A 23118-nucleotide genomic window follows, 5' to 3' on the forward strand; every position below is an offset into this window, starting at 1 on the left:
GTGAATTGACCAATCACAAGCGATGGCTTATTCGCTTGTGATTGCTAAATGTCTATAACTTCACTTGTCATTGGTTAAAACGCTTGCGTTGCGTTTACGTCCTTGCGTTACGTTAGGACGCAAGGCAAGGGAGTAAACGCAACGCAAGGACGTAAACGCAACGCAAGCATGTTGACCAATGACAACCGACAGTTCGAATAATCAATCGCTTGTGATTGGTCAACTCACTTACGTTGCGTCTACGTCCTTGTGTTGCGTCCTAGTGGGAACCAAGCTTTTTTACTACGCGTAGTTTAATTACGTATGCGTAATTTCAGGTATATTAATCTTTTTGTTTAATAATATAGTAACAATTGGAAGTAAATTAAATTAAAGACGGCCGGCTTTACGTTTCATCCAATGGACACCGGATTATCTTTATCTCCACTTTCCATACGGTATTATCAACACATTGCATTTTTGTTGTCAATTTCACTAGTTAATGTTTTAATTACTATTGTCAATAGTGTAACTACACACACGACATGGGAAAACAAATGAATGGTTTGGCCCAATAAAACAATAATCTAGAATGAGGTGGTCCTTAAAACAAACAAACATTGGCGGAATTAATATATCCCATCATCTAATGTATCTGTGCTTGTGTGTGGTTCCACCAAACCTAACAATCAATGTTTATAAAGAAGGTACATAACAATTGTAATGGATTTATGAAGAAGAAGCCGTGATTTCAGATGAGGTTCGGTGACCTCCTGTTCGTTGACCCAGTATTCTAACATCACCTATTTTAGTTTTATGAATCTTTCAATAAAATTGCTTCTGTTTAAAAAATAATTTACAAATTGATTGGCCTAAGAAAAAAAAGTTACTTATTTGACCTTTTAATTTCAAGCCCTTCTGTGGTTGTTAATATCTGAATCGTAAACGTGCCATTGGGCACATGCATGCTCTCTATGACATAAAATATCTTAACACTTATTGTGATGGAATACAAATATATCTATAATTTTAATAGTTTTATATACAATTTCAACAAAAATGTGTATTGAATGAATATATTGAAATTGAATAAAACTATTTTTTGAGCCTTAAGACATTAATTTTTTTTTAAATAAATGAAATAAACAAGGTTTAAATTAAATAAATAATGTTATGTATAAAAAGGGCAAACATCATTGTAAAAAAAAATTATTAGAAAAAGACACATCTGTTCTCATTACTTTGTCTGAAGAGGGGTGGCATGCAGTAGTGGCGGGGAAAAAAATTGGCAAAAGTTCAATATCATTTTATGTAGTGATAAATTGACGTTTCAGATTATATGTATATCTTTGTTTTTGATGTTAAAGGCTTTTATTTAAAAGTCACTGATTATGTTTGAATGATAACATAATGTTATATTTCCAGAATGATAAGGTCATGGTCAATATGGTGTGGTTTAGCGAAACAAAAATAGTAAGTCTAGTATTGTGAACAAAGATTTGGCTAAAGGTAACACCACAAATGTAAATTGTGGTCTTGTATTACTGAATACTGACTGAAAAGCTTTATTTGTCCATTATCATATAAAATATTAATAGGAATTCTTCTTAAAGATTAGCATTTATATATTAGTAGGCCTATGATTAAAAACAGAACTTAAAATATAGAATTTATATACAGAAACTTAAAAAGTGGTTACAATTTGGAAGTTCAAAGTTAAAATACCATGCGGTATTTGTATTTTTCTAGATGTTTTAAATAACTATTTGATAGTATTTGCATCTTAAATGTTTAAAACTACATTTACAATTGAATTCTAACAAACATACTGTATGCATCATCAAAGGGGCATCAACATTACAGAATGTATAGTTGTAACATGGTGTATTATATCCCTAAAGCTCTGTCTACACTATCAAAAAAAGGTGATGTGCCCATATATGGAAATGAAGATGTCATATTACTACCATATTTGGGCATAATACAACCACATTTTTTAAAGCCACCAATGCAATACAATACAAGCTAGTTGATCTTGAGAATAACAAATATTAGATTACAGATAATTCCTTAAAAACATGGTTATTTTCAACTGATTTTGGTCAGTTGTTTTTCCGCCTTTGTAGCGATTAATTGGAGGTAAGAAAACTAATTGGTAACAATTGCTTTATAAGCTACTTTTGCATTCTCCTGACAGTCGGTGATTTTTTAAATATATTCTTGTGTTATTTATGTTGTTTACATTTGTAAAATGTATCTTGTATAAATAAAAGAATAATAAGGTGGCAAGACAATTTGATAAACTTTTTGAGACAAAATCTTCTGCTGGTTCACAACCATTGCAGATGATGATTGAAAGTGTGCTTTTTTTCAACAACAAAACAGAGAAAATGGAAGCAATTTCTGAAGGATTTCAGATGAGAATAATAATTTGTTTATAAAGACTTCCTTTTCAACATTTTTTAATAATTTTGATATTGAAAATGTGTGTAGTTGGTCGCTTTCTTGTCGATGCTTTTATTGTAGAACGTAATATATTTATTTTTCTCTGTTCTGGGTTGACCAACTAGCATAGGTGTTTAGCACCTGTTTGGTCTTTCCGTGCCTCCTTTTATAATTGTTTTGTCTTCTTTGTTTATGTATATGGCAGAAATTGAATAAATAAATTTAAAAAAAATAAATTTGAGAAATGATAGGATTTCAGACGATATGGAGCATTTGTTGAAGAAGAGCTTTTAAGCAAGGAATTCTTAAGATTTGAAGCATTTGTTGAAGAGACATACAGTATTTTAACATTTTACTGAGAAACTCCCAATATTATGAAGATTTCAGAAGATATTAAGCATTTGTCTGAAAAGTTTTCCACATTTAAATGTTTATAGAGAAAAACATTTGTTATCTATCATACAGTACCTGATTTTTCTGCCGCTGCATGGACTCTAAATTCTGCCCTTGTGCCATTAAAGGTGACATCCAATATAGCCTATCCTTCTTTCTTCTTCCTTCACCATAGAACTGTATCTCTTCATTATCTCTTTAACTATATACAATTTATACATTTCAAGGCATAAAAGTTCTATTTACATCACCTACGTAATATATTTATCAAAGACTCAGAATCGGGACTTTCTGCCACACCGGCGACGACATAACCAATCTTCTCCATTGCTACCTTTGTTGTTGGACCAATCGCAATCATCTGTACAACAATATATATAAAAATAACACTTATTATTTATTTAAGAAGGAACGAAAACCATGTTATATTAGTAAATCCATTAAATATAAAAATACAAATTAAATAGATAGTTTGCTAACAAAAAGATATAGGATGTCATAGGATTTAAGTTGAAGCAACCAGAGATGACTGATCATGTTTATTTATAACTTTAGCCAATGAATAGAACCCAGTGATACAATACATCCAAGTTTCTTTCCATTCACGTTCACAAATCGTACAATTGAACAAGTGTCTCCATAGAATCTTGTAACCATCAATAAACAATAACTACTCTGTTTTATACGTTTCCCATTTTAAAAGCGATTGTTATATAAGTGTACACCTCCTTTATTGGGGGAATTAACCTTTCACATAAGAATAAAACCTAAATAAAGGTATTGTACTTCAAACCTGTGTAGGGAGGAAAACGGGTAACTTGCTTCCTAAATTGATATAAGTGAGCTACTGTATTGTAAATGACATTTTAGACAATACACGTCACAAACTATGACATATGAACATATTGGTAACAGAACATACCAGACCTGAATTTGCACTTAAAATAGATTTAGGAGATTAAGATTAACTATGCTATAATTTGCACTTGTGGTAAAAATGGTTGTATAGAATAGAATTATAATTATAATGATTGACATGTCACACTACACGTCATGTATGACAATAACTAAAGCAAACCCAACCCAATGTAGGTTCACACAGAAGGTTTTCACACAGAGGATGGCTTCACACTGAGGGTACAGTAGGTTCACACAGAGGGTGGTTTCACACTGAGGGTGGTTTCACATTGAGGGTGGTTTCACACTGAGGGTGCAGTAGGTTCCCACAGAGGGTGGTTTCACACAGAGACGTGGTTTCACACTGAGGGTGGTTTCACACTGAGGGTACAGAAGGTTCACACAGAAGGTGGTTCCAAACAGAGCTGGTTTTGTATTCTAACAAATGATTTGAACCAAGGATCTTTCAGGGAAAAGGAAAGTTATTATAAACCTACACTAATATTCCATACTTTTAAAATCTTGTTTTGTACGTATAAATATATCATAAGATTTAAGATCAGAGAAAATTACATAAAACTTGGCAACCAAAAGAAAACATGGACGAATAAAGAGCCAACATAATCTTCTACTGGAGGATTAGAAATTAATTTATTTTTCAATTTTCTCTTTCCGAAGTTGAATGCATTTAAATATTGCGTGACTAGGATAATATTAAAATGCCACTTGAGAAATAATTAGCAAATACCGATTAGGAAACTGATACAATAGACAGTAAGTATTTAAAAAAACACTTTGCGTGGCAAGTTTTTATACCTAAAGAAATTGATTTCTTTCCCCATACTATTGCTATAATCTGCATCATCATGGCACGACTTCTTACAATCTTTGGCATAATGCTAAATCTGTAGGGCAGTTGTGAGAAGAGTTCAATGCTGGTCAAAATGTAATGTTTTAAATGGTCTAACGTATGTTATTCTATAGGTATTGCACATACATTCCTTATAACTTTCTACCTGAAATGAATGGTTTACCAAGTTAGCCAGGGACAGCTTGAAGATTTGAAAAATGTCCCTTTTTTCTGAAATGTCCTTTTCAAACTAAAGACCAGCAGCGGAAGTGAGGGTTATTAGGCATGTAGTCTAGCTCAATTTATTTCCTTTTGTGTTATGCACCCACCAACCCCCTTGTAAGAATACTGGTTGTGTGTACTGAGTATAAATGTATCTAGGATTTGATGCTACAGTACAATGCAATCAAGATTAATGAATAAATAAAAGGACACAAACTTGTAGCCAGTGGGTTCAAATAGAAAACCCTTGTTTCTAAGAAATAATAAAGTACAAGGTATAGCAACTGTTAAAGTAATTATTACTACACTATACAGGTTCGTCAATCAGCACCCTAAAAGGGTGAATGAACAATGTTTACAATCTGTGGCCCTTTATGAACTATTACAACCTCTTCTCTCCCCTCCCCTTCACTTTACAGATCCCGACAGCAGATTGAAATAGTTGAATATTACATGATGATGAGGTATACAACTTAAGTCTACAGCCGATAGTTTTCTTATTACTATAGCAATCCTAGATTCCAGTTTCAAGAGAAACATTTACAATTTTGAAAAAAACATTATCTAATTGATATTAAATATTTATTTGACTTAAGTGATACTCATTTATAGACAGGGCATACCTATGCGGTGGATGGATACCAAATTAGCTTTGACAGAATTTTTAAAGAAAGTTAAAAGATCAATTGGCAAACCTAAATTATATGAAAGATAAACAAAGAACTAAAAAGCCACATATATAATACATCGTTAAAAGTTACCAACAGACCACTGAGAGTACAATTAGCGTACACAATATAAAGACAAGAATTCTATTGCAACTCAATACATTATAAAAAGCATTTCATCTACAGAGAATGAATATAGGTATAGTTGTAACTTATATTATGCACTGAAAAAAATGTTGTCAATTCAAAATTAGAAATTAACAACAGTACTGTAATTATAAATACAAATGTACTATCTTTCTAAAATATCAAATCCGCATTTTGTTAGTCGGGCAATGCCCAGCTAAAGGAGTGGACTCCATGTGTTATATAAGTCATTATAATACCTATATGTAACTGTTTAAATATGTTTTAAAATTCAAGGTGTAGTAGATTCATGGAATTTAGATGGAATATTCATGTTTCTTGAAAAATGTTTGGAATTTTTTATAACCTTGTAATTATTATTTTTTTATAGATTTTGGCCAAGAAACCTAGATATGAAGAAAAACGATATTTTGAACTCGTATTTGAAACCCAACTTTAAAAACAAGGGGGTCGCCAATTATTAAAGATGTACTTTTTACCCCAATCAGAATGATTTTAATTGTACCCTAGAGCCAAACTGTATTTGGCTGACTTTACTGCGGTTTAAGGTGCAAGTACATAACATCCGTTTTCTAGAATTTGTTTGCCAAGATATTGGACTTTGTTGGTAAGGGGGAGGAGGATAGAATCCTGGGAGAATGAAATAGTACAATATCTTAAGTTTAAAACCGAGTACTGACGTACTTTGAATCTGTAATACTCTTCACTCATTGGTCCAATCTATCATAGCACAATTGATGATGAACTTAATGCAAATGTAAACATCATTCATATGTTGGAACAAATGTCTGTGGCCTTGAGTAGTAGTACTTCATCTACCTTCCAATACTCAGGAGTATCAATGGGTAAATTTGAGTTATTTTAAGTTTGCATTAAAATTTATATTTAATTTAATGATTTAAAAAAGAGGAAGTTGAATTAGATATTTGAAGATGTACTTTTAATATATCAATAGGCCCTCCTAATTTAAAATTTACGATGCAAGAAAAAGGAAAATGTGTGGGCCGCCGCCGATTGATTGAGATATTGAAATATGTACTCTTGCTTAACCCAAATATTTTATTTCAATAGTTCCCTAGATACAGCTAATTTTGTTCCCATACACTAATGAAAACAATTTCCATTTTGTTCATCTATGGCTTTCTGCCAAACGTGTTTGTTTGATGCATTTTGAAATATAACGAACGATCAAAATTTGATTTTATGATCAACAAATGTAATGTAATTACACCTTAAAAATTACCAGATTATAATTAGTTAAAACTATTAATATTAAAAATATCATATTTATTAATTTATTAATTTACATTTTTAGACTTTCAAACAGTTAAAACAGGGAAGAGTAAGATTGAAATTTCACAATACCACTCTTTCCTGGTTATACTGAAAAAACTGTTCAATCTCTGCTTTACAATTAAACAAAATTAGGCATTTTATAAACCGAGTTGCTGTGTAAGTTTTACCGGAGGCTGTTTAAAACCTTTTATATTCTGAAATTAACTGTGTTATAACAACAAAACTTGTTTGTAGTACATAAAGTAAATTATATAGCAGACTCTACAATTTTTACTGTTTTGTCTCAAGGCTATTGGAACGGAACCACAAGATGATAATTGAATGCTGGTTTAAGTGTTTGAGTTCAAGTTGTGGGGTTTATAATAAGTGGTTAGGGACGGTGACAATTTGCCTTGATTTAGTGAGGGTCAGGGAACAGTCACAGAAAGACCACCAAATGGAAACATACCCCAGGGGATTGTTTAGTTCAAGGGTAGATGAGGATAAGGATGGGAGGGAAGTTCATAATTGACATTGGCGTAATGGCTAATCCCAGGGACCCCAGAGCTTAAGGGGCCCAGAATATGAGCAGCCCAATGCAAATTAGAGTGCTAAATCTGGTGAAACAAAACATGAACAACATCGTGAATTGAAATTGAAAAAGTTTTGATTACATATTACAATTGAAAGATTTATCCAAACTTAGTATCAAATATTTTCACCCCATCAACAAAAATGTTCTGTTTAGATTCGATGCGATAACAACATATTAGATAGTGTTTGGTAATGTAGAACCTGCTAAATTTGTAGAAATTGCTAGTGGACTAGAAATCTCCTGAACTTTTTGAACTCTACGCTTTCAGACACCTCTCCCGGGCATCAAACAAATCACCTTTAATGAAATTTATAAAAAGGTGAACAGGACCAAATTAAATGAAAATGCTGTAATCAAGTCAACTAGGATCAGTGACCAGTAAGAATCAGAGGGGTTAAATTGACCCAGCAGGGGGAACCGCAGGGGCAAACGACAATATGTGTCAATAGAAGAGTCACCAGGACTTAAATAGAGCATAGTGTTGTTAATAGACCAAATCCCACACAGGTTATAAGGGCAAACTATTCACGATAGAGACAACTTTTTTTATATATTTTACAATGTTATGTTAACACTTCTATCTGATTTTGTCTATAAACACTTTTCTATTAATCAATTGATAATAAATTGTTCAAATTCACAAAATACATCAAAGCATATTATTAAGTAATTAATTTAACTTAACTACAGTTAGAGGAATAAAAGTCACCTTCAAACTGAGCATGTATAACGCAAGGAGCAGGAGGATGATGGGAGACAACAAAATACAACATAATATTCATAAATTACAGTACATCTATCAAATATTTTTCTTTCTGGATATTGTTAACTTTCTTTTGAAATATTTATATCTTCTTATCTGTTATTTGTTCATAGTAACTAGATCTGTTGATTGTACATGTTTTGTTTTCATCTACTGTATATTTCGGTGTATAAGTCGCACCTGTGTATAAGACGCACCCCCTAACTGAGAGTAAAATATCGGTATTTTTTATATCGTCGGTGTATAAGACGCACCTTATATTTCATCAAAACAATGTTTTTTTTAAATTGTAATCAATATTATTGTAATAATATATTTTGTCATATCTGCAACGAGGTGACGATAGCCTAGGCCTATATGTACAATCTGTGTGGTGAGGCATTTATGTTGGGTGTATAAGACGCACCCTTAATTTAGAGGTCAAATTTGCGTGTCAAAAGTGCGACTTATACACCAAAATATACGGTATGTTACAACAATTTATTGTCATTTAAAATGTCAACAAGGAAGTAGCAATAGTAAAACAAATTTGTTGTCCTTAATATACTGTATATCTGAGTAAAACCTCTAATTATAATTAAGGGGCACCTTCAGGATCCAACCAAGTGTCAGCTGAATAGTGGCATAATGCAGAGGCCTCTGGATTACAAACCCTAAGTGGACCTACAACGCTGGAGGCATCAGAAGTTTTTAGCCTTTCTTGACATATTATAATGCCGGTTTTATCCTCTGGGCACTGCTCTGGGGGCCCCCACAAGCTCAAGGGCCCCTGGGTTTAGCCAGTGAGCGATCATAGGCTCTACGCTACTGCAGCTAAATAGGGGTTGACCGTGTGTAAAATTAAAATTAATTTCACAGAAGTCTTCCCTTTTGGGGTGAAAGGAGTTCTACTGTATATATACAAGTCTACTGTATTGTATAATTATAATGCCAATTTAAAAAAAAAAATATTGTACTCAGTATGAGATTTCTTTTGCCATTTTCACTACATCAAAATCAGGTTGCAGAGAGGTCACTCCAGATGGTGCCCATCCATTGGATAGATAACTAGTGTTATTTTTGTACAATGTATGAATTCGGATCATGAATGTGCATTGCTAATAGTATTTTAAAACAAACGCATACCAGTAATACCGTTTGAGTTGGTTCACAGTTGAAAGTGGTAAAATGATGACTTTCTTAGTAACTAATGAAAACAAATATCATATCTAATAAAATTTGAGACGTGTTTTGTACAACACAAGATGAATATCGGCCATAAACTCCTTTGAGTATAAAAGAGGATGGTACTAGTCACGTTCTAACCCAGCCTAAAGGGAGCGTAACCAGTTGCTACACTACAACTACACCTGGCATGCACACTACAACAACTTGTGGTTACTTCAAAAGTGAGAGTTGAACTTTATTTGACTCCCAACCATTTCAAACATCACAAAATTACATATTTCATCAAATCTAATAAGAATTCTGATATCTGGTATGCTTTCACAAACACGGAACTTTTATTTCGACCAAGCATGGACATTGCAACATGAGTATGTGATGTTACAAATCCAGTGCCAAGAGAATTCAATATTGAGAAAATTAAATTTAACAAAATATTTCATGCAATGCAATATTTTGTTTGAAGGTTAAATGGTTAGAATAATTTTATATTGAATTTGATCTGCTGATATTGGGTAATAGTAGGTTATTGCCTTGTTATTCCGTTTCCACAAATGTTGGTCAGGTATCAGGTATAATGTTAATGTTGTAACTAGTAATGTTGTAACTAGTAATATTGTAACTTGTTACAGCATTAATTAATGCTTGTTAATGCTGTAACTTGTTAATGCTGTAACTTGTTAATGCTGTAAATTGTTAATGCTGTAACTTGTTAATGCTGTAACTTGTTAATGCTGTAACTTGTTAATGTTGTAACTTGTTAATGTTGTAACTAGTAATGTTGTAACTAGTAATGTTGTAACTTGTTAATACTGTAACTTGTGAATGCTGTAACTTGTTAATGCTGTAACTTGTTAATGCTGTAACTGGTTAATGTTGTAACTAGTAATGTTGTAACTTGTTAATACTGTAACTTGTTAATAGTGTAACTTGTTAATGGTGTAACTGGGTAATGTTGTAACTAGTGATGTTGTAACTTGTTAATGGTGTAACTTGTTAATGTTGTAACTAGTGATGTTGTAACTTGTTAATAGTGTAACTTTTAAAGTGTGCTATATGATTGTGTAACTTGTTAATAGTGTAACTTGTTAATAGTGTAACTTGTTAATAGTGTAACTTGTTAATGGTGTAACTTGTTAATGTTGTAACTTGTTAATGTTGTAACTTTTTAATGTTGTAACTTGTTAATGGTGTAACTTGTTAATTTTGTAACTTGTTAATGCTGTAACTTGTTAATGGTGTAACTTGTCAATGGTGTAACTTGTTAATGTTGCAACTATCTAATGTTACACTAGTAATGTTACAACTGTCTATTCATAAAACTATTTAATGATAAAACTGTTTGTTTGTTGCAAGTTAATGTTTTTTATACAGCCTCGTGAAAAAATAAATGTGCTCGTGAATGAACTTCCGTTACAAGATAAAGATTTTATTATCATAATAATAGTTCTCACAATCCAACAATAACGAAGAAATGCCATAGAGGGCAGCAGACTACAATCAAACACCCTCGTTCCCCAGAGACTCGCCATATAAACAAAGTAGTACAGATTCTTTGTATCAACGAACTTTTAGTACGTACGAGGCAACGGGGAACAATTCAATTATAGTGTCTGGGATCTCAATTAGTCGATAATTTAAGTTTTACGCCGAATTAGTTGCTCTCCAAATCCCACAACAATAAAAAATAGTTTGAGTTATATTAGTAGTATTTTCAATTAAATGCACCGTTTATAAGGACTTTTATGCATAAAATCTAATTTGGATAACATTTCAAAATTTTTCTTGTAACATAGTTTTAGTTTAGTTAAATAGATTTTAACTGTGTTCGGTCAATGACACTTTATATGGCTTGGTGATGATGGGAACTTTTTAAAAACCACTTAGACAATTATTTTCTTTTTATACATACTCTATATAGGCCTACACAGGTAGGTAAATGGCCTTTTCAATAATAATAATAATGTCTGATGTTGTAAAAGTTTAAATCTGGTTGAGATTGAACTTACCTGAACTCTGTCTATTGCAGTAATACATGATAAAACAGATTGATGTGAGAACCGGACCCCTGATGGACTGAAAAATACAATATAATCTGGAACACCCTAAAAAAAGGAAAAAACATTAGGAACTCATTAAAATTATAATATATTTAAGTCTGAGTATCTTCTGCAACAGTATGACCAGAAAAAAAACTACAGACAAATTTTAAAAAAAAACAGCAAAAATGAAATTATTCTAAAATCAAATTTCTTTTTTTAGTACATGATACAAAATAACCACACTTTTTTAAATAAATAAAGTGACTCTCAACCAAATGTAAAAATCGTGAAAATATAACACAAAACAAACACCTGCCTGGCAGTGGTAAAAATAATTTGAAAAAGTACAGTATTTTGAACTTTATGATACATAATATAAATTATTTTGGATTTAGTACATTGCTTGATTAATTTACAAACTATCAAAATGTGCCCATATATGGACATGATGTCATATCACTACCACATTTGAGCATATCACTTCCATATTTGGGCACATCACACTTTTTTTGTCAAACTTATTTGATAGTGTAGACAGAGCTTAACAAACGATGAAGGATAAAGATTATATATACAAAAAAAACTTCATGTATTAAATTTCAATAATTATGTTTCTTGTATAAAATAAATCAGAAATGTAATCAAATAGACGTTAAGTTTATTTTAGGAAATTTTGCTCCTAAAAATATCTTAAACGTTTCAAAATGGTATGACCGACTTTGAAAAGATGACAACCAGCTGGTGTAAACTACTAACGTGTGTCTTTATTAATTAGGTTCCATGTCAAATTGCATAGCTGCTACAGTCGCTGTGGTAGTTAAAGGAACCAGTACCTATTCACAACTTTATGGTTGTTTTAGGATTCATATAATTTAATTAAAATAATAATAATAAAACATGGTAATCTCATTAAAATAATAATATCCATAATATAATATTGATAATCGGTTTAATTATTGAATAATAATATATTCTTTAAAATGAACTTTCTTGCAATGAGAGGTTCAACCCGATCAATATTTGTTCTTTATATTATTAATGTGGTTTTTTTTTTCTTCTTTTTAGTTAAGGATCGTAATGAGACAAGACTCCATCTTTTAATTTTATCCTTCAACAAAATTATGTTACTATTTGATGTAACCTAAAATATTGTATACACTATAATATTTGTGTATACTTTCCTTAGTTTAGAACATTAATCAATTTCACATTCATTTCATAAAATCTTTCTATTCAAGATGGATGCTCATTGTGTGAATCACTGACCAAGCATCCAAGGGACTGTACAAAATTTGCTGAAAATTAGGGGTGAGATTATACTTGAACCGGATCCCTGGAAAGATCAAGACTTAACCGATGCGAACTGGGGTTCTTACATACTGATCCCCAGTTAGCGGTGATGGTGTATCCCTATACTCTGGTTTGGGTGCTAGCTTGGTGTTTTTTTCCTTTTGTTCTATTCCTTTTGTTTTTTACTCTTTCTCTTTATTGTCGAGCGCAAAGAGACATCGTTTATTAGCACTATATAAATCTATCTATTATTATTCTATTAACATGGCATTATACTTGGATTGCATTTACCATAAGTATTTATGTGACAAAAAATGAATGTGATGTGCCCATATATGGACATGATGATGTCATATCACTACCATATTTGGGCATATCACTACCATATTTGGGCATATCACTCCCATATTTGGGGATATCACATTTTTTTAAAAAACTAGTTTGATAGTGTAGACCAAGCTTTAGTATTGTTTCTAAATTTAGCCTAAATTAGGGGTGTGATTGACTTACATATGGTATTTAATTATGGTATTATTACAAAAGTGCATTATTTAGAAATAAATCAAACATGGTTAGAATCACTTAACCCACTTTCCCTCATTTTATGTGACAAGCAACATGGAATTTACTGGCAATTGTACATTATTGTGTGTTATGTATTACATATTACATTTTTATGTCACCTTGAAATGATGTAGACCTACCGAAATGTAGATGTAACATTAATGTATGTTTTGCCCCTTAAGGATAATGATTCCAGTTTCATAGGTGTTCTGTCATCTTAGATGGAAAGTGATAGTTTCACATTAATGGTAGATATAAGTTTAATATTTTGCCACCTGAGGCCCTACAGCGTCTTCTGTCAGCATGACCTGGGAAAGTGATAACTTATACCTGTGCTACAAAAGTCACATTAATGCCTTGTGAGAATGGCATTAATTGGTCTAAAATTAAAATGTGTTTATATTCATTGCGGTGGTCCATTAAAGCACATGTATCAATGCTGTCGTGCTATCAGGTTTTGTTCTATTTTTGAAGTCATTTGGCACTAAATTCAAATTTAGTAAAACACCTGGGTAAAGGTGACATTGACATTTTATTTAGATTCAAAATAAATAGATAAAAATAAACCTTTTGTTTTGATACAAACAACAAAACATGTCCATTGTGAATTGGGGAAATTGTTAGGTGAGCCTAAATAAAAATAAGGGAATTAGAGGATGAAGGGCACAGCAAGCCTAAATAAAAATATAAAAGTGGATTGTGATGATTCAAACTGATACAATGATGGAATTAACACTTACTTGATTTTGTATAAAATTACTAAGAGATTCATTAATCATAGGATGTGCCATTGACTCGTACACTGTCAAAGATTCAAACTTTATTCCTGAAAGACAACAAAAGCTACAATTGCTAGATGTACAACAACTACAAATAAATGATTTTGATCAATTTGTAACTTGGTATTGGTGGGGAGTTTGGTATTGGTATTGGTGGCGAGTTAGTATTGGTATTGATAGGGAGTTGGTATTGGTATTGGTGGGTGAGGAGTTGGTATTGGTGGGGAGTTGGTATTTGTATTGATGGTGAGTTGGTATTGGTGGGGAGTTGGTATTGGTTTTGGTGGCGAGTTGGTATTGGTATTGATAGGGAGTTGGTATTGGTATTGGTGGGGAGTTGGTATTGGTTTTGGTGGCGAGTTGGTATTGGTATTGATAGGGAGCTGGTATTGGTATTGGTGGGTGAGGAGTTGGTATTGGTGGGGAGTTGGTATTTGTATTGATGGTGAGTTGGTATTGGTATTGATGGAGAGTGGGTATTGGTTTTGGTGGTCAAGCTGGTATTGACAGGAATGGTTTTGGTTGGGAGTTGGTATTGGTGGGGAGTTGATATTGGTGTAGAAATATTATAGTGAACTATAATATTTCTATGGTATTGGTGGGAGTTGGTATTGGTTTTGGCGAGGAATTGGTAATGGTATAGAAATATTATATTGCCCTATATTGAAATATAATATTTCTATGGTATTGGTGGGAGTTGGTATTGGTTTTGGTGTAGATTGGTATTGGTGTGGAGTTGGTTTTGGTGAGGAGTTGGTATTGGTAGGCAATTTTCTACATACACTATATAATAATACATTGATTGCCCTTTCACATTTCATGTCCAGTATGGTAGCTTCTACTCCGCCATGGAATCATTTACCTAAATAAGGTTTTTGGGCATGCGCTCATTACTTTCAAATGCCACGTACTAAAACAGAAAGGTCCCTGCAGTACAAAATGTAACATTTTGCATCACATTATTCATGCTATTTCTAAACATTGCACATGAAAGTATCTATTACAATCATATTAATGTAATTTGGCATTTCAACATTATGTAGGTCTATCATCTATTGTAGTTAACATGATGCGACAATATAACCTTCAACGGACACATATAGCAGGGTCTCGATCCATGAGATATCAACTCATGTAATATAGTATTTACTACACAAGTGCAATTAATTAACGGGACAGTCATAATAATAAGGGGAATTCTATAGCAAATAAGGTGCAATTACGTATCCTCCAACTTTTAGTTTCAGTGTAGAATTAGTATTCCCTCAACCTTAGTGATGCTATGAGGTAGGTTTCCGGAACTATCTGGGGTAGTTTTCAGAGTCAGTGGGAGTAGGTCAGGTTTTGTACATCATGCAGTGACATTCACCTTTTATTATCTTCTTTATTTTAATTTTATCCAATCAGACTGGTTTCGCATGTGAAATTTAAAGATAGCCTAAGGCTATAATGTGTTGTCCTTTAAAGAAATCAGAAGTCGTTCAAACAGCTGACAAAAAAACTAATGTTTAAAAGTAATATGACATACCTTCTTCGTCCAACGAACTTGGTATAGTTTCTCGGCGAAGGTTACCGCATGGAAACACAAGTGGTAAACCACCAGGTAATGTACCTAGAACAAATTAAATGGATAAATTGGTATTGAATGCTAATATTAACTAATTAATAAATATAATATATAATTAATTAAATCTTCATTATGGATAATCTCCCCTATTAAGGGGCATTTAGTTGGGTCATGAAGGTGTCGCTATCCAATCAAATTTAAACAATACCATGAAAGCCCCAGTGGTATAATGGTTAGGACATCTGCATATCAAGCAGAAGGTTCCGGGTTTAAGTCTTGGTTTCCTCATCTTATCGTTTCAAAATAATTATTTAAATTTTAGTATATCACCGGGCGGTTTAGAATTTATTCTGTGCCTGTGATGTTTATATATATATATATAGAGAGAGAGAGACTTGTTGCCGTTTTGAATGACAATAAATTGCTGTAACATAGATGACAAAATATGCACAAGCAACAGATCCAGTTACTATGAAGAAATAAAGAGGATTTAAATGTTTCAAAAGAAATTTAAGTAAGAATATCCCAACATGTAAGGGGGGGGGGGGAGTAATTACTACTGTGCAAGTTATATAAACATAAATATGTTTTTGTAACGATATACAACCATTTAAAATTTTGTGAACTTTTAACCTCTGAAAATTATATTTGGACATCTACATTTGGAAATTTGATAAAAATAACCAACGAGGGCCAAGAAATGTCAGCTGGTGCCTGTAGTTACACAGTGATGATAAAAAGCTGGTTTGTAGGTTCAAGTATTAACTGTTTGTTTTGTACAGTTCCATTTGTACTGCTTCAATAATTAAATAATTCTGAAGAGAAAGTTTCTTCAACAAGTAGCCAATTCTAGTAGGTGCTGTATTTATAATTTGTCTAGCATCATAGGCAAATTCTAAAACACAGTGTCACATATGTATCATGTGTTTACACTGTATCATATGTCATAATCCTAATTCTAACATATTTATCACATGTGATCCTGTATTATAGAATTTGCCTAGACAATGGACAGGGTGTCATTATGTGGAGATACGGTTCAGAGAATCAAGTGGCTTCAACAAGCTACCTTAAAGTTTTTAACAAATTCTTTTGGGCAATGTTGCAAACACAAGCTGCATAATCAAAGATTTATGGACAATGTTTATTATTTTTATTTATTTTTGATTTTTTGTTATTAAACCTTATTTAAAGAGGGTAACCCTAAACAGCATATTATTATCACTTTTACCTTTCTTGATAACTTGAACAAGATTCTGTGCATTTCCAGAGTCAGCACCAACTGGAACCAAACCAAGTTGTTTAACATGTTCAGCTGTTGCATTGCCAACTACGTATGCTGGGAGGGGTAACCATTTGGGAAGAAACTCAGATTTCCAGTCTGCAATGTAATAAAAATTATGAAAAAGAGCTTGCTTAAACAAAGTTTAAAGTCAACCTTTCAACCATTTAGTAGGAGTCAACCCTACACTCAATTGAGTGTGAGTCAACTCAAACTCAATTGTAAGTGTAAATTAGCCCTAAGCTCAATTGCAAGTGAGTAAACCATACACTCAATAGTAAATGCGAGTTCACCCTAAACTCAATTGAGTCTGAGTTAATCCTAAACTCAATTGAGTGTGAGTCAATCCTACAGTATCTCAATCGCTCAATTGAGTCTGAGTTAACCCTAAACTCAATTGAGTGTGAGTCAATCCTACAGTATCTCAATCGCTCAATTGAGTCTGAGTTAACCCTAAACTCAATTGAGTGTGAGACAATCCTACAGTATCTCAATTGCTCAATTGAGTCTGAGTTAACCGTAAACTCAATTGAGTGTGAGACAACCTTACACTCAATTGAGTGCGAGTCAACCCTAAACTCAATTGTGAGTCCCAGTCAACCCTATACACTTAATTATGAGTGCGAGTCAACCCTGCTCTCAAAGAGCCAGTTCATCAAATGCTATTATAAGCTCAATCTACCTTGTATTGATGAGTTACTCTCAATAGCTTTTGTGAATGCTTCTACAGATCTTGGACTTGAGAAGACAATACCGCCATAATTGTCAGGATTAGAAATCTGCTTGTAAAACTGATCTAAGTTGAAGAATTTGAAGCTTAGAACTTGAATAAGCGTAGGTGACAAGCCTTCAGATGTTAAAGTCTGAAAATAAATGAAATGAAAAGACCTTAGTTTTTACAGTCGGGAATTAAACTTTGACAGAAAGGGGGATTTCTCTGAAAGTATGAAAAATAAAACTTTAAATTAACATTTATATATTTAGATGTAGAATACTAATGACAATACAGACTGTATCACGTACGTACTAGTACGAGAGTCTTTTATTTAGATGTAAACAGTTGGTTTGTATTGTACAAATATATTTATTATGTACATTGATTTTGCAATTTTATACAATAACGTTTCCAATATTTGTGAAAATGCAGGTTAAAGTCTATTGTCTCTAGAGGAATAAAAACTAAGTTTCTCAGCAAAATCTCTACGCTGTACTAACACTACCTAAACAAATCAGTTTTCCTAATTTCATTTTACGCAGATTCATTTCACTTTATTGTGCCGCTATTCCTTGTAGCTGTTTATACACAATTTTCTCACCCCAACAAACAAATCAAACTTTACTGCTAGCTGGGGATGCATGTTCCACAATGCCGCAAGAAATGGAAGCTGAATACTCTCATAGAAGCTTAATTTCTTGACAGTCTAAGAAAGCTAAACGGCTTTACCTGATCTACCTCCTGGGATACACCCTCAGGTCAGTAATGACCTAAAATGCTGTGATCTTATTTGGGATCAAGAGTGCGATAATTTTCATATCAACTTAAGACAATTTATACCGTATCCCGCAAGTATTTACTCATTCTATGACCTTCCAGCACACTCAAACACACCTGTACAATTCACCAATGATAGGTTCTTATTTCTTTAACATTACTTTATACACAGTGACAACACATTACATAATATACAGGTATATTGGGGAAATACCTAATAATTAATGACAAGTGTTAATAACAATAATTTATTGGAAACTTCACTTTTACAACAGTGACACACTTTGATGATAAAGGTGCGTCCAAATAATAACTTAAAATTTAACAAAATAAATGAAAAAATTAACAATAACATGTTGTGTGAAATATACAACATTAGAGGCAAAACAAAATTAGACGCACATTCAAAGGCTAAAAAATAGCAGTGGATTTCAATGGAGATACACAAATAAGAAAAAACTACATCAAAATAAAACAGCAAGAAAGAAAGTGCAACCAAGATTTAAAGAAAAAACTAATCCTGTGTCATGGCTAATGACAGTATAGACACTATGGTAAAAAAAATTTAAATTTGAGTAAATTAAAAATGGTTTCCATTTTAGAAAAGTAAAATTCAGTTAAAATTGAAATATTTTCTTCATTTATAATGAAATAGTAAATCACAAAAAAAGTCCAAAATCCAGGACTTTAACAACTTTATCAAATATCAGTTTAAATCAACTTGTTATTTCTGTTTGAACTTTCTAAATTTAGCATACAAGTCATCAGTAGAGAATGCTTAATTTTAATTTTGCCTAAAAGCAAGAACTTGTTGCCTGGAGGCGTGACACATAAGACACGGTTTGGGCAACAAAATCGTAATAGATACAAGTGTTAGTCAATATAATCAGAAGTTGATACTGGCGTTCACCCCAGAGGACCGCTTCTCATGCCTTTGTTGCGTTTTACTAATATCAAAAGAAATGACAAGCCTAGCTGTGTGCGGCTTCACTTGTTGATCGTAAACACATCATCTAGGTGTTTTGTGTTTATTTATACCATACTGATGGATATCATATGAGGCCCTGTCATTATCAGTTTAAATTAATGCTAAAAATATATCAAAAAATAAATTCACAAAAAGAAACGAAATTATACAAATTCTATTCATGGTAAAGGAACAATAACCACATGAGTTGAGATAAATTTGAATTGAATGACGCTGTAGATTCCAAGTAAATAGCTTCAAAATGATGGAAAACTATAAAAGGTTCCTCGATATACATTTATGCAAATTAAACTGTTATAAAGCAGTTATAATTGCATTATAAACAAAATTTGAATGTAGAATTCAGTTAAAAGTTGAAATATTTGTATTTGTTTATACTGGACGACCTCTTCAGTCAAAGACTAGTCTCCCAGAGGGCCCAGTTATGATCAGTGGCTGTGATGTACTAGTACACTGAAGTCACGCCCTATTCATCTCGAAAGATGTAGACATAGACATAGCCATACTTTATTGTCACATAATAATTATAAAATGTGAGACTCGGCTCCCCGTTACATTCGTAATAAAAAACACCATATAAAAACATTAATACAATTCGATATAAGTCAAATACATGTAGGCCTATGTACAGTTCATTAAAAGTAATTACAGTAATTATCTTACAAATTGTTTGTTAAAGAGACGAATTGAGGAGGGAATAAAGGAGTTGTTAAACCTATTTGTTTTTGTCAAAGGATGACGTAGTCTACCAGATCTGCACATAACAAACGAACTATGCAAGGGATGGGCAGAATCGGATAATAGGGAGTTTTCGCAATCTTACGAATACGATAACGAAATCGGATATGCCACGCACACGTATTCGTTTTTCGTAAGCCAGTAAAAATCTGTTTCGCATGCCAACAAAATATTGAGGGCGCTGTCCAAAATATGACTGCCGTAAATTTGAGCGTAGCGCAGGTACGTGTTGCTTGGTGCTTGGCTGCTTGGGCCTAGCGTAACATCAAGGCGAGTGAGGACTTTAAAAACTGCTATTTATCAAAATTGACCTGGCATTTTAGTAAATTACTTTAGTAAATTACTTTCATTTCAATAAAAGTATAATTATATTATAATCATGAATCATTCCTGATTCAAATGTAAAATGTGCAAAATAGATCAAAAACTATACTCGTTTTGTAGTTACGAATATGACTGGTGATATTCGTCAACACGAATACGCTTTACGAATATGAAATGGGGATCAGCTCAAAAGTTTCACAAATGTGTATTCGTAAGGTTGCGAAACCTCCCTATTATGACTTTGGCTTTAGCCAACATCAATTCATTATACATGCTATCTAAATCCTCAGATTTGGTATCAATAATTTTATCTGCTTTCCTTATAATTATAACTCGATAAAGTTTGTATTTGTTCTTATTGGTAAGGCCGTTATACCAGATACTACAACAGAGAGTCATAACTGATTTAACAACAGAATCATAAAATAATTTCATTATAACGGTATTCACCTTAAAACTTCTCATCTTTCTTAGAAAGTTGTTTTAAAGTGCACATGAGCTAGATGTGTAAACTGGACCTACGGTTTAGTCCTTATCCAAGAACACGGAGAGAATGAGCCTCGAACCCTTGTCGATGTTATGGCTACGTAATAACGGTTCCACTGTCTTAACCGCTCGGACACTCACTCAGTCATCAATGACTGCATTTGTTTTTAAATTATTCAGTATAATCCGAGTAGAAAATTTAAAAAATGTGTTTCATATTATATTTACAGCAGGGAATTAAGAGTGATATTAATAGTAATTTCACTCTTCCCTGATTTACAGTATCTCTTTCTATCTATATATGAATCCAAAGGCAAATTACTGAAAAAATGACAAAGCTATGGGTATCAGTGGCTGGATCTCAATGGAGATACAACAAAAAAAGTGAAAATCTAAATCAAAACAATAAGTAAAAAAGCCAGAAAAGTTAGCAGAGCTTTCGGGCAACACTAGCCATTCATCAGTGCAAGTGATGTATACATGTATATATCATATATATATGTCATTCATTCTTGTTATGAGATGGGTGTGTCTCAAGTGAGATGGGTGTGTCTCAAATGAGCCGGTGTACTTAAAATCTGTACCTGAACATATATATCATCTTCAATGTTTCCTTTTGCGGCTTTCAATAACAAGACTTTCTTCATTGTCTCTGACTTTGCTGAAAAACAGAAGAACGAATATTATCTGTTAGCTAATTACACGAAATATGAATCTATGAAACTCTCTACCGTACCTAACTATGTTGTTCTTAGCACATCAATTAACTCATTCAAAAACAAATTTGACAGACAACAAACGCTAAGAGAAGAGGTAACCCTTACGAGTTTTAACTCACTGCGGTAACTGAGTAGGAAAAACATAACAAAATAAGTTAAACTATATCAGTCAGCACAGTTAACCACCGGCAGTTAACCACAAAGCAGTAGTTGACTGTACCAATAATCACATGTTATTTTGGTCATGATAAAATACACTTATTCCCCGTTATTGGCGAATTTCTTTTTGCTTTTGGTTGGGTTTGGAAATAAAATATAATTTTGTATGGAGTGCCACAGTAATACTAATAGGTACACCTTTGCTTAACTTTATTAAAATCGTCTTTGAGTACAAAGGGTATGGTTAGGCAGGATACTCGAACATCGTCCGCACACAGATACCAAGTTTATTTAACCGAAACCCCCCAAAAAGCGAATGATGTTTAAATTATGCATTGGGAGAGGTGCGTCATGGGTCCCTCTTTTATAAAAAAATATATAATAATTAATAAATGAACAATGGTGTGTCAATATCTGTCACTTTACCATCCACCATATCATGAACAACATGGTAATTGTTCTTCAAAATAGGTGCATCATGGTTACCTAAATAAAGGTAAGTCACCTTTTTTACGCATGGGTGTGTCATGGTATTCATAAGGTATGACGCACATCGGACAAATGATGCACCTCTCCTGGGGGTTGTATTAGTATAGTGGGTTATACAATTGTATTACAAAGTACATTTTCTACATCATAGCAGGGCTTTTTTATACAAACTAGACATTGATTTTAATCACAACCAAAATAAAACGAGACATCATAAACTACGACCGTGCCAATAGAAAAGATTGACTGTGCCGATAGTCACTTCCCTTACAGTGGTACCATACCCTGCTTGCCTACCTAGGCCTAGGCTATCAGCATGTACTGTACTCACAAGCTAGCACAAACAAGTACCGGTTAGGTCAGGCTAGCTTTTAGATTTGGCAGGCAGGGACAGGCCGCCTGTCGGGGAAAACCAGCAGTGGAGTTAGATTAGAAATAGAGTGCCAGTGTACTGTACTGATTGATGAGTGAGCTCTCTCGACTATACAAAATATCTGACTAGTTAGTTGGCTAGACCAGTGTTAATAATATCTTACTGCTGTTATTGCAATTTTTAAAGTTAAATCATAGTCAACTATTGACTATGGTTAAATGTACTGCGTTCGACGCGTACTATCGTACGTACGACGAGGAGCAGCAATCAAATCAAATTTTCCACACCTTTCTTGAAAATTAGCGTCTGCTTTTTTTCCGTTTAAAAAAAATATATGTATTCAAAAATATTTTTAAAGTATATCGGTTATATTCTGCAGTGTTTAGCACTTACAAATTATTTATTAAAAGCTTATTTTTATTTTATAT

The 23118-nt window shown here is 32.8% G+C and overlaps 1 protein-coding gene across 1 annotated transcript; it reads right to left on the bottom strand.

The window, feature by feature from the left end:
- Positions 1–1618: 1618 nt before the first annotated feature.
- Positions 1619–22966, bottom strand: LOC140048102 (uroporphyrinogen-III synthase-like). Its single transcript, XM_072093118.1, has 8 exons — positions 22946–22966; positions 21535–21611; positions 17605–17785; positions 16872–17021; positions 15602–15685; positions 14035–14120; positions 11408–11503; positions 1619–3178 (listed from the first exon to the last, which is right to left on the bottom strand). Exons 2-8 carry the CDS (start codon positions 21595–21597, stop codon positions 3065–3067), a joined length of 774 nt encoding a protein of 257 aa, XP_071949219.1. The 5' UTR covers positions 21598–21611; positions 22946–22966; the 3' UTR covers positions 1619–3064.
- Between the last annotated feature and the right edge of the window lie 152 nt (positions 22967–23118).

Source organism: Antedon mediterranea, chromosome 4, assembly GCF_964355755.1.
Source record: "Antedon mediterranea chromosome 4, ecAntMedi1.1, whole genome shotgun sequence".
NCBI classification, from domain to species: domain Eukaryota; kingdom Metazoa; phylum Echinodermata; class Crinoidea; order Comatulida; family Antedonidae; genus Antedon; species Antedon mediterranea.